Source organism: Vollenhovia emeryi, unplaced genomic scaffold (assembly GCF_000949405.1).
Source record: "Vollenhovia emeryi isolate VEMERY1.0 unplaced genomic scaffold, V.emery_V1.0 DF939128.1, whole genome shotgun sequence".
Lineage (NCBI taxonomy): Eukaryota > Metazoa > Arthropoda > Insecta > Hymenoptera > Formicidae > Vollenhovia > Vollenhovia emeryi.
This window is the reverse complement of record NW_011967238.1, coordinates 1,698,445-1,711,858: the sequence shown is the minus strand read 5'-3', so window position 1 is coordinate 1,711,858 and position 13,414 is coordinate 1,698,445. Positions and strand designations below refer to the sequence as shown.

General features: G+C 31.3%; 2 protein-coding genes across 2 annotated transcripts; one reads left to right on the top strand and one right to left on the bottom strand.

The window, feature by feature from the left end:
• Window positions 1-4,062: 4,062 nt before the first annotated feature.
• Window positions 4,063-7,812, top strand: LOC105568596. Its single transcript, XM_012024401.1, has 5 exons — window positions 4,063-4,546; window positions 5,601-5,734; window positions 6,187-6,359; window positions 6,629-6,837; window positions 6,941-7,812. The coding sequence occupies exons 1-5, from the start codon at window positions 4,477-4,479 to the stop codon at window positions 7,090-7,092; spliced, it is 738 nt and encodes a 245-aa protein (XP_011879791.1). The 5' UTR covers window positions 4,063-4,476; the 3' UTR covers window positions 7,093-7,812.
• A 191-nt stretch (window positions 7,813-8,003) lies between these two features.
• On the bottom strand, window positions 8,004-12,294 carry LOC105568595 (circadian clock-controlled protein-like). The gene is made up of 5 exons (XM_012024400.1): window positions 12,167-12,294; window positions 10,035-10,121; window positions 9,615-9,881; window positions 9,056-9,214; window positions 8,004-8,682 (listed from the first exon to the last, which is right to left on the bottom strand). Exons 1-5 carry the CDS (start codon window positions 12,237-12,239, stop codon window positions 8,534-8,536), a joined length of 735 nt encoding a protein of 244 aa, XP_011879790.1. The 5' UTR covers window positions 12,240-12,294; the 3' UTR covers window positions 8,004-8,533.
• Between the last annotated feature and the right edge of the window lie 1,120 nt (window positions 12,295-13,414).

Sequence of the window (13,414 nt, the reverse complement as noted above, 5' to 3'; positions counted from 1 at the left end):
GCTATTCCCTTACAATTTATATTTACTAAATATTATTCCTTTTCTAAGCTTTTATACTAAATACTATACAAAATACGAATTAAATTAAACAATTTATTAAAATAGAAAATTATTCATATTTTTGCAAAAATATATTAAAGTTTGTCGTCATTACAAGCATGGTTTAAATTTGCTAATAATTGAATATACGGTTTATCAGTTTTCTAGATTATAAATAAAGTGAGTTTTATTATATTCGGGATTAGAAGAAATACTTAATTAGTTTTACATTATTTGTGATTACACAAATATGTTAAATTAAATAATTAGAACTTTTAGCGTGCAAAAATTAATCTATTTTCTAACATTTATCGATTTTAATAAAGGAAAATTTGGCTGGCTGATCATCTTTTTTAATATTATTTCCACTATGGAAAACATTCCTCTACATTCTACTAAATGTTTTAAATACATATGTTTTTGTTTATTTTATTGTGTAGTTGCGGAACATATAAAAAAATATAAATTTTTCTATTTAAATTAAATGGTGTTTTTATATTACCTAATGATGCTACGCGTTGCAAGTAATTTGCATCGACTTTCTATTACAGAAATTTCGAAATTGAATTAAATTGCACAACAATCTCTCAGCTCATTAAAAGTCAAACGGCACAACTTAAAAATTTGAATAATGATTTGAATATATGTATAATGCTTAATCTATGTTTTAAATTCTGAATATTTATAACTTTAGTATTTTGAAATTGTATGGAACGGGAAAAGTGCCAATGTGTGTGAGCCACAAATGAACGGAAGACGGTTCTCACAAATCTAGAAATAACTTCTGTCTTTAATATAAACGTTTCGACCCTGTTTCGGGTCTTCTTCAGTATAACTCGTTAAATTATGGTTCAAGAATCATTCTTCTATCATGGTCTCATTTTTCTCTAACAGTCGTGTTAAAACCTTTATAACGGATTCATCTCTGTCGACGTGTCTCCAGTCCTCTTTATGTCCGGGAACATTTAGAGAAAAATGAGACCATGATAGAAGAATGATTCTTGAACCATAATTTAACGAGTTATACTGAAGAAGACCCGAAAGGTCGAAACGTTTATATTAAAGACAGAAGTTATTTTTAAATTTGTGAGAACCGTCTTCCGTTCATTTGTGGCTCACACATTGGCACTTTTCCCGCGTTCCATACAATTTCTTTTTGGAGAGCCTTCACAACATTGGAATATTTTTAGTATTTTGCTTACCTTTACGAAGTTTAATCTTAAAATACTGAAGATGTTAACTCAGCAAAGTGAGGTACCAGACGTGGCTATCGTTCTGCGACGATGTGCTCTCGTCCAGCTTTATACACTATGCAGGAATCCTCGAACAAAACAACAAAAGAGAGAAATACTAGTTTCAAGGGTTCGTTGCATTCTTCCTTGGCGATACATTTTTTACAAAGATATTATACGAGTCAACCATATGCAAGCAACCGGACGTGCATATAAAACGTTCTTTCACAAATTACACACTTCTGTTATAAATATCATTTATCACTCGTGTAAAGTAAAATTAATCCTTCTAAAAGAAGATAAACTTTCAACTTTTGTTATTTATAACGTATTAAAATATTTTTTATTCATATACTTACATTACGCGTTTCTAAAGACGTCTCAAGAACATTAAAGAAAATGTTTATAAAACTTCATCAAAATACATTTAAAAATATTTTCAAGATTTTCTGAAAATACGTTTAAATTCATTTTTATAAGTTGTTTTTTTAAACATGTACAGTTACTTATATTGTCAACTATAATATTTATTAATTCAAATAACATGACCAATCAAATTATATCAACAGCTTCTAAAAATGTTTGTTATTATTATAGTTATAAATATATATTATTAAAATCTGACATTATACATATGTATAAAATATTTGTTATTATTCAACGTCACGACATAATTAAGGCTTATGAGAAAGATTATGAGTTTTAAATAATTTGACTTCAAATTTTTTTTATATTTAATATTTAAAGTTTAATTTTCAATATTACAAGTTTTAACGTTACTATATGTACACGGAGAGAATTTTCTCTTAAAACTTATTCTGAAAATCATGTAATCGTGGGACAACATGGCATTTCCAAGAATTTTATGAGAGTTTTCGGAAATTTTACCACACATTTTAGTAAGATGCATGGTAAAATTGTCAAAAATTTATATAAAACTCTTCAAAACGCTATGTTGTCTCACGATTACATGATTTTCAGGGTAAATTTTAAGAGAATATTCTCTCCGCGTATAAGTATGTTAGCCTAAACTCCTGCACGTAGATAACCATGATGCATTCATGCTTTAACGGTAATCATATTCTTTGCAGCTGTCCAAGGATTCGTAGAAATAAATTTCTATATCAAAGTTCTAAAAACACTCTAGAGACCCAAAAAAGCCAATCTTCGGTGATTTCTTTCAGGAATATAATAAATATAAATAAAAATCTGTTTAATCATATTTCTTCTCTATATATTGAGGTATAAAAAATTTTTTATAAATTCTTCCTCAACAAAATGGCGGCACCAGAGCCATGGATCCAAAGTGTCTCTTTGCGGAAGTCATCCCACGGGCGAAAACGAAGCTCCCTCACCCTTTGAGCTGGAATAAAAACCAAAGATTTTTTGTATAAGATTTGCTAGAGAAGTACGTACGGATTTAACGAATATTTAAGATTTAACGAATTAATATAACAATTTTAAAGCCGAGAAATTTTTAGTTTTTTAAATTTAACTTCTTCTTCGAAAGTTATTTTAAGATTTTATCATTTTATTTAATTTTTAATGCTAACGACTTTTAATGATTTTTAATGATTTTATTTAACATTGTAATGCTAAAAGTTTTGATAAAGATAATGAAAACATTTTTACACAGATAATAAAAATGGAACATTTTTCCTATCTGTCTTATTATTATCTCGTACGTGATTAACGATTTGTTATCATAACATTTTGTAACGTTATAATTTGTTATCGTAATATTTATAATGTCAAGAAATACTATCGAATTTAAATACTTTCCAAATGTCTATGATAATATAACGTAAATCACAGAAGACATGTTCATTCTACCGAAATCGCATTGCATAATGCAAATGGCTTAATTGTAGTCGAATGCAAATGATTCGTTACATCATACAGAATACGCTATACTTTTACCCCGTTGCTTCCACAATTGTACTTTATCAACGCCGATCTGTTGTTTACATATTGCATATAAGATTATTGTCTTACTTCACTATCGTTGCAGCTTTGCGTATTTATGCCACGAATCTAGGCCATCTATTCATTCTGAATAAAAGAAAAATGTATAAACACAATATTCTTGCGATCCTCTCTAAAAAATAACTTTTGCAGAAGTTAATTAAAAATATTAAAGGTTTCGCATTCAAAATTTGTATACAAAACTTTCAATAAAGATATTACTTATAATAGGCTAATTGTAAGATAGAAAGACTTAAAATAAAAATGGAGTAAGTTTAAATTTTTTTAACGTTGAAAGCAGATAGAACATAAAATTCCTTACACAACTCAAGATATTCGGTAAAAGTCAACTGAATATATTTATTTTACCAAAAAATATTCTGAATAAACTCTATTAAGATAAATTTTAATAATACATAAACGTAACTTTGTTTTTAATAGATTTGCTGCCGAGACTGGAAAGTTGATTTCGTTTTATCTCTATGACTGTACCTATAATTTTTTACAGAAATAGATTTTTCTTGCCATATTTTGAGCAGGAAAGTATCAGAGTGTATTAAAATTTATCTAGAAAACTAATAAAAATCTCAGCTCACAGGAAAGCTCATTGTCTAATCTTCTACTGTTTAACATATCAAATTCTGGAAGTAACCTATAATCGAAGGTTAATTCGCAAAATGTGTTCAATTTCTTCAATGCTCGTGTAAGTTTATTCTCTACAGAGAATTGTGCCTATAACGCCGATTTGTACATGCAATATGCTTTCGTCATGATCAAAGCACCGCTGCAAATTTCTCATCATGTGAGCGTGCGGTGACCAATGATTTATACACGGGAGACACAGCACAGACATCATAGCGTATCTTCTAGGCAAGGTACTTTCGTCTAGCCGTCTCCACGGTTTGGATAAGACTCGTCTGCTGTTGCAGACGACGAAAGAGGCGCAGGTGTATGCATGTTGCAGCAGTGAAAGTATCCGCTAGTGCAGTTACGATCTGTCGCCTGTCAATGCCCTCTCTTGCATAGCCAGTCTTATTCTAACAGTGCCGTTTATCGCGCGTTTCGGGTCTTCAGTTGAATTCGTCGTTGTGTCCGGTGGATACCTGCTCGCGATAAAATCCTCGCAATTTACTTCAGAAACAGGTATTCGCGAAGGTGGATATCTACTACAGATACCAATAATCGAAACTTTCGCGAAACTTTCGTTTTCATCGTCGTCGTCGCGGCTGCCTTAAAAATTATGAATAAAAGGCTATGGACCATCCTCCTTGTCGTCGGCTGCACGGCAACTCTCTCCTCCGACACCAGCCGTGAGTAATCAAAACATTTTCTGCGACTTTAACGACAGCGCCTTTAATATTTTCGCCGAATATTCATAAATGCTTGAATTTGAATCAGCAAGAACGAGTAGTTTTATTACAATGAATAAATAGTGTAATAATTTTTAATTAGTTACTGTTTACAAATCCAATTATGCTAAAAAGATGCGCCAAGTAAATTCACTGTTAATTGAAGACAAGACATAAAAAAAAACTCGAGAAATAGGACGCAGTCTATGGTTTAAAAAATTGTGACAACATTGAATTGTTCCTCCAGATGCTAAAATATTTTTCTGTAATAATGGAAAAATTTCTAATTCAAATTACGTGTAATTTTCTGCACGCAATAGCATTATACTGTCGCAAAGGCCGGATCTTTGTTTCCGCAGAAATTACTATGCACATTTTGTAATCAAATATCAAAGTTCCATTTAAATGTCAAGCTTGTGCCTTTATTTATTTCAATTTAGCAAGCCTATCATATAACTAATTTCAAATTACCGTCAATATTTATTTGTAGATTTACATTATAAAGAAATATTATACGGCGCTCCGATAAAAAACAAATTAAAATAAAATTATTTGTAATGGATATTTGAATACGTGCAGTGTGTGTACATGTACAGGTGTGCTGCTCTAATTGGACAAACTATTCAATATACGCAACACTAATTATTGACTAGTGTGACCTAATTTTGCAAAGCATTAGAAAAAACATCTGAAAAAGAGCTCTTAGCATAAGTAACCTCTTGCAGCTGTGCCAATTTGTAATACTTATTCTTGAAGGTGCATTTTCATCACGAGATATTACTTTCACTTTTAACGCAACTAGAGTTTAACACACTTTTTACTTTCATTGACGCTTTTACTTATATGATCTAGAACGTCAAATTTCTCCTGCTTTGTAAAAAGACACAAAGAAGAAGTAATTCAAAGAGCACATAATTACTGCACATTCGGAGCAATAGAACATATGTGACTAACATAAGCAGTACATGCTGAAGTAATATACAGCCGATAAATGTATAATAACATATTCTCGTAGCCGAATATGTGAAACAATGTTCCAAAAGCGATCCAAAGCTGATAACTTGTCTGATCGACGCTCTGCACCACCTGCGACCTTATCTGAGCGTTGGAATACCCGAAATCGAGTTACCCTCGGTAGAACCGTTCCGTGTAAGTTCAATTATACCTACAATTGAATGCAAACAATATTGTGAATATCCCACGTTATTATATTTAATATAATTTATATCGATACATTTCTTCTGAAGAAAAAAAGCACTTAAGTAAAAAATGTTTTACCCATAATATTATAATGCAGGTAGATATTTACCTACATTTTTTACTTATTCTTATTTATTTGTTTTTATTAATAATAGATGCTACACATTTGTTACTTCAAAGTTTGTTAAATTTATACACATATATATTACAGCAACAAAAAGAATTATGTATTTATGCCCCTCTTGCATTTCTTAAAGCACCTGTTAAATCTGGCGAATTTAAAATCAGACTTAATAATTTGTACTATGCAACGATACAGATCTAAAATGATACATATATAAAATGAAAGTCCTAATTTATGTAAATCGGTTAACATTCTCATATTCTGTTTATTCCAACAGATGGACGAACTGACTCTCTCCCTGACAGGTGGTACGAACGGTTATAAGATTCAACTACGGGACCTTTATGTAAAGGGAGCAAGTAACTATACAGTGGAGAATATTAAGATCGGCTCACCCTTCCAAGCCATAATACGAATGCCGGCCCTTATATTAGACGCGCATTATTCCAGGTACGCAAATTACGTAACTGTCCGTTTATTAAAAGAAGAAGGAAGAATATACAAGTTAAATATAAAGTATAAAGTAAATTTTCAAATATAATATGCATAGAAATAAAAATTGTATCTATTTTGGAGAACATAATATCCGACATTTGATTTGTTTTATAAGCGATAAACACTTTATTTCATGACAGATTGTAAAAAGCATATCATTTGAATACTTGTATTTTTTTCGCATTTGATTGGCATCTCTATTCAAATTTCATCCTTTGTTATAGTTCTGGTATATTAATAATTTTGCCTGCGAGTGGAAACGGTACATTCCACGCGCGTTTCGGAGATGCTAGAGCACTAGTCAGAGGAACAGTCTCGACGAAGTCGCGAGAGGAAAAGACGTATTTGAACGTCGATAACCTTGACGTCGTGCTTGGTGTAAAGGATGTGCAAATGCGAGTCAGCAAGATCTTCAAGAACAATCGAATACTGAGTAAGCAGATTGCGTAAACATAGTCGATAATTATTCATGAGGCACACATATCCATTGGAAAAGTATGTTAAATTTTTTTGATTTTGCTTCTTAATTCTTACAGCCGAAGCGATTAATCTCTTCCTTCGTGAAAATGGACAAGAAGTATTAAAATTAATGGAGCCGCAACTGAAGAAGAAATTATCGGCGCTCTTTGCTGGCATTGTTAACCAGCTGCTGCGACATGTACCAGTGGAATCGTTCCTTGTACCTTGAAACATTTATATTACATCTTAGTTATTCTTAGGTCTTTGTGATTGATATCAACGATAGATTTTAAATATGCACGAGAATTAAATAATGCAGCAATTAGAGCAGCGACTTATCAGGCACTTTTCTAAAAGAAAAAGATAAAAGAAAAACACAATATTTGAACATGCGCATTTAAGTTACTTTTAATTTTTAAATAACATATTGAGCTTATTTTGATACTTGGAATACACAAATGTTTTCCAAAAATGGCTTTAAGACAAAATTAAATGACGCAATTAGAAAAATGTCACTGTTTTAATAGACAAAGTTAATACAGTGTATATTACATCTAATCATTTATCTATAAACATCACAATTTTAAATACAGATAATTAAATGCAAGTGACACAATATTTATATGCTATTTTTATAATTACGTGCTTATTCATGAAAACAAAATATTAATTGTTTGGTCCACCAATCAGGAATTGGATAAATTGCCTCTGAGGAGAACATACAAATCTGTTCAAAGATTAATAACAGATAATTCTCGTTGATATTTTCCTACAAAAGAAATATATGTTGATAGTAATTGTTGCTTACATTGTAGTAAACAGAGATATATAAATCGTTATCATGTTAAGTTTCAGATGTGGTATTATAGCTTTAGCGCACAATGGAATTAATGGTATATTGATAGAATAAAACAAATGTACCTTTTATCATATGAATATATGATAAAAATTAGTTTGTTTTGTTTATATTTCTCCGTTCATTTATAAATTATTATTTATTTATTATATTACGTACATAATAATTTTACGTAATATAAACGATTAACGCGTTGTTGATTAAACGCGTGTGTTTAGATTAACGATAATTAATTTGAAAGAAAACTTTCGAGAGAATTGAAAATAATTCGGAAAAATTATTAAGTTTATACATCTAGCACTCTTTATATTATTTTTTATATTGATTACGTCTGTGCTTTACATGTACAATCACTAGTGGAAATAGCAATAACACAATAATAGTAACAATGATAAAAATAATCTATGTTTATACGTTACATAATTGTACAATAAACTCGCCATTGTCGCACTATTCACACGCATGTCGACGTCGTGCAAATCTAAATAACACTATCAGGAGTACGTGTGGTGAAAAGAGAAACTTATCACGTCGGTGTGTTCGTAGACTTCAGAAAGAGAAAGTTCGTGCTTTTCTACGCCGGTTTTGAGTAATCATCTAAATTAATTGTGATTGCAAATTCGGCGCTCTTTCGGTCTCGCGCTCTCTCTCTCTCTCTCTCTCTCTCTCTCTCTCTCTCTCCCTCTCTCTCCCTCCCTCTCTTTCTCTCTTTCGCTCTCTCCCTCTCTCTTTCTTTCCCTCCCTCTTCCTCTCTCTCTCTCGATCATACTATGCTATGTACGTGCCCTAGCAGAAAGGAACATCTTCAGGGGCTTCAAGGGAACGTTTTCGAGAAGGACACTTTCGAGAATACGCGGTTGCTGAGATCAGTAAGCTGTTGATCCCAGTTCTTCGCAAGGAACGGCAGCATTGAGCGATACAAGGTCGGCCAGTATTCGTTAACGAATTTCATAGCAGCATCGTCTGAAAGTGAAAATTTGTGACGGCTGTGACGATCACATCATAAAGAATGTCGATGCTTAAGGAGGCAAATTAACTAGTTTCTCTGCATTATGTAACGAGGGATTATGGAATACGTATCAGAGTTTCCTATCGAATAATTAGCAAGGAATTGCCGAAGTAATATAACGAGTAGATTAAAGCTAGTGAAATAGGCAATTACGACACGAACGAACGAGAGAATACAAATCTCACGTCTACTTTTGTCATAACTTATAGCTTACGAAAAAAAGAAATTTTTTTTATCATACACGGAAATATGGAAATATGAAAGTCAGGTCAACGCAAATGCATGCATTCTCAGCCGAAGAATATTTTCAAGAAATTGTTTACTTACTAAGTTCCTGGTTACCGTTGAACATGTCGCTGAACCAGATCTGCATCTTTCCGACTTCCGGATTTAGATGGAAATGTTCGATTGTCCACCTATCGTTAGCTACGGGCCCTTCTATTGTCATTGTGGATTTAATGTCCTCCATGCTAATGTTGAAGAATCCTAATGAGATAGATAATCAAACATATTATACATATATCTTTTACATGAAATCTCATTAACAAAACATGTATTTTAATGCGCGCTGTTTATTCAATCTAATAAATTCCAAAAATATATTACGTGCAACGTCGAAATCAGATACACTTTTCATCACCGTTTATCAATAACATAAATAAAGAAATTAATTCTATAAAGTCAAATCATAACGGAATTATACATATAAGGAAAAATTAAATATTAATGCATCTATTTAAAGTAAGTTATATAATGTCTTCTTTGTGTATTTTTAATGTTATTAATATTATTTTCAATAAATTGTATTATGTATTATATGGTACAATCGTGTGTACATGCGTATATTAGAAATACTGCCAGTATTAAAAGTAATAAATTTTCATACCTTCGCCGCCAAGTTGGAAAGTTCCCAGAGATCCCTCCGCCTTGTAATTACCCTCGATAAGCATTTTCGGCATATCGACATCAAGCTCCAATTTGAAGAAATTGTCGGAATGTTGCGGTCTCACAGCCAAGAATTGAGCCTTCGCAAGTCCATAGGTGTTAACATTCATGACTGTGATGTCCGCACGTAATTGGTCAGTTTCGTACACGGTTCTTTCATGTTCGGTAAAATACGGATCCAAGGTCGGCAGATCGAGTTTCGGGATACCTGAAAGATTAAATTACGTGATATATTAAAACACATTAAATAATTACATATCTCCCTTTGTTTATGCATATTTAAATAATAATAAACGTAACGAAAATTTAATAATTTTAACTAATTCAAATAGAAGTATTATCAATGCTCCAATCTTAATACCTGGGACGAAATTCGGCCATGCTTCTTGTATCGCAAGTCTCAAGCAAGATGAATAATCATCTGACTCATGTTTGCAGGTTTGTACAGCTGTGAAAAAGTATGTAAATGTATTAATAATAATTATCACAATTAAATATTTATTGTAATTGTTATTGTATTTACGATAAAAAGTAATAAAGTCTAATCCTTTTACTTGAATACTATTCACTTTCATTCGTTATCTTTGATGCTAATTTTATTTAAATTTTAATTCTACTAAGTATTTAATTAGAATATATTTGTCATTATGAGTCATTGTAATAAAATCTCGCGTAAACTAACTTGGGAAATTCTACACGCTTTGAATTTATTGCGGTTAATGTTAACGTTCCCTTTCCGCGATAGTAAAACCACAGCCACAAAGTGCACCGATCAATATCAATTTTCGTAGAAAACATATTTTGTTTGGTGTTTCGTCAAAAAGGAGAGAGATTGCTATTGAAATTAGCATAATTAGTGGTTAAAATGTGTAAAAAATGGTAAAAGTATATGATTAACCGTTTAAACTTATGCAATTATTATCCATTCAACCGTAAACGTAAGTCTACGCGCATGCAAACTTACAGTCAGAATTACTTAGCCATTTAATTATAAATATAAATATAATTTAACGATTTTGTGTTTAAAATATTGCGGGATATTACAACAAACAATCTCGAAGAGGAATAGAAGAAACCAAGAAGAAAAGTGAAACGTTTATATAAAAACATTTATCGTGTTTTTTTCCAAGAGATGCAAAATTATGTATTTACGAGTGTCACACTGTAGGTCGGTTGAAAATTAGAATAAAAAAATATGCAATGCAATTTTGCAAATTTGCAAATTTAAAAAAATAAAGAAAGATTATTAACAAAATCAAAAAGTCTGCCAAGATTACACATAAATAAATGTGTTGAGGATGGTAAATCATTTATTAAAAAGTTAACGCAAATTATGTAACATACGCCCAATATTCTTTATTTAAATAATTTATTAAAACGCGCGATTGTAATTTTTTTTATTGTGTTATTTGATTTATATTTTGTATATCAAAATTTTATCTTTACTATGAAAAACTAGAAACTGGTTTACAGTGACGATCATAAATAACTTTACATCGTATCTTGGAAACGAAAGCAGCGAACCTACGCTTATATGTAGTTTTCTTTTTATTTTGGATGCTTCTTTATACGCTCGAATACACCTGCTATTAAAACATTATTTTATTCGCCCATACTATCTAATCTGAGTTACTTTGTGATAATGTATGATTCATTTTGTTATTACAATTTCTTGAAACCAGTTCTCCATGGATAAAGAGTAAGAAAGCGAAAGTAGTATGTGCGTCATAATTAATATATCAATAACACACTGTAAATTGCGTTGCTTATTTTATTTATACAGCTGGTGTAGTGTAACTTATCATTCATATAATTATATAATTATAATTTTTACCTTAACCGTAGACTCATAAGTAAATGTAGTATATAGGTCATAAACAATTTCATGGCGTGATTCTAGAGTCGATAGCACATTGTAAAAGTGACACCACAATTCATAATCTGTTTGTAAGATGGCATATCGCTGATTCATCGAAATTCGATTGAAGAATCGTATACATATATTATTTAATTGTGTGTATGTTACAGTAACACTTCAACTATTCGATTAATAGTTCAAATTAATATTTGAGATTTTATATATATATATATATATATATATATATATATATATATATATATAATTTGCTTCTTTTAATAAAAATTACATATATACAAGTAATTCCAAGATCATGGTACAATTATTTAATGGAAATGTAGTATCACATTATCAAAGAATAATATTTATCTTCAGCAAATGGTCACAATAGATTTTAGATCACTTGGAAATAAACGGATTATATAGCACATGAAATTTAAACGCCAAAAAATACACACGTTTCCGCACACTAAATGGTGATATTTAAAACTGTTATCGTGAATATTGCTCAAAGTTAATTGAAATTTTCCTGCTTAACTGCTCCTTGCTTCAGACAAGGTTGAAACGAGGTTTGAAGTTGTAGAAACAATCCTTAAATCAGACAAAGGGAATTGATAGTTAAACAAAGGACTTACGAAGCTCGAAATCCTGAGCCGCGGCGAGCACAAACGCGGTTGCGCAGAATAGGGCGAGCGCGTAGAACGACATCCTGCCTGGTTAAAAATCCTGGCGGCTAGCCTGGCCAATTATAAACACTCGGTTTATATAGTTTCCCGGCCCAAGGACTCGGCAAAGATACGTTGCAAAATTGCATGTCATTAAACACGTGAGAGGCGAGGAGCAGCAGCGGCACTTGATCAGTGGCGGTAAACTAAAACGCGGCTGTGACAGCTCCGGGAAATGCGCTTCTCTTTTGATTAAGCCACGTCCGGCAAGTAGAGGTGAAGACAAAGAGGGTGACTTTTTATGGACTTTTAACTTATATATTATTATTTTAGAAAATTTTTTATATTTTAAAAATCAAACTCAAAAGAGGTAACTTACTTCACTTTTTTTTCATCTTACAATTAATACTATTTCTGCACCGATACGTAAAGATAAAGAATTTACATTTTAATAGCCGAACAAAATTATAAGGTCAATCTAAATAAAAGAGGTGAAAAAAGAAAGGAAAAGTCAAAATGGACAGACAATATTATAATATACTTGTGAGAAGAAAAATTTTTCGTTTGGAAAGGAGAGGAGAACTCCCTGACAGAAATTGCGACAGACATTCATAAAGAAAGAGAAAAAAGGAAGAATATTACTAGTGACGAAGATCATCTTTCTGATCCACACACTCTACATTTCCATTTGTTTTTCTTTGTCATAGCATTGGCATTTTAGGCTCGGTGCAATTAAGTTGCACGACATTGTTGCACTTTGTGAAGCCATTTAAGTTCCAAGAACTGCGTATATACCAGTAAGGTGTTTATTCCCCTTAACATTCTCGTTTCTTTTTTTTATTTAAAATGGGATAAATATATATTTACGCTGTAAACGGAGAAAAGTAAGAGAAGAACAAGAGATAAAGTACAATTATACTTGCATTATAAATTAGATAATATTTCTTCAAGTAAAATGAATATTTTACAATTAATATCTAATCTTGCATTGTCTTGTGAGGCAATGCAATTGTCTAATCAAATTAATAGTCCTAATTTCTTTTTACAATAATGATTTAATTAAAACATTTGTCATTTTTTAATAATTTCCTACTAATAATGTTAAGTAGAATGTTTTGGAAAATTTTTTTCTCTCTACTTAAACAACAATTTTATTTTATGCTTACTTTTACATCACTCAGTGCTGCATGTATGATGTAAATCCTGTATGTGAACCGT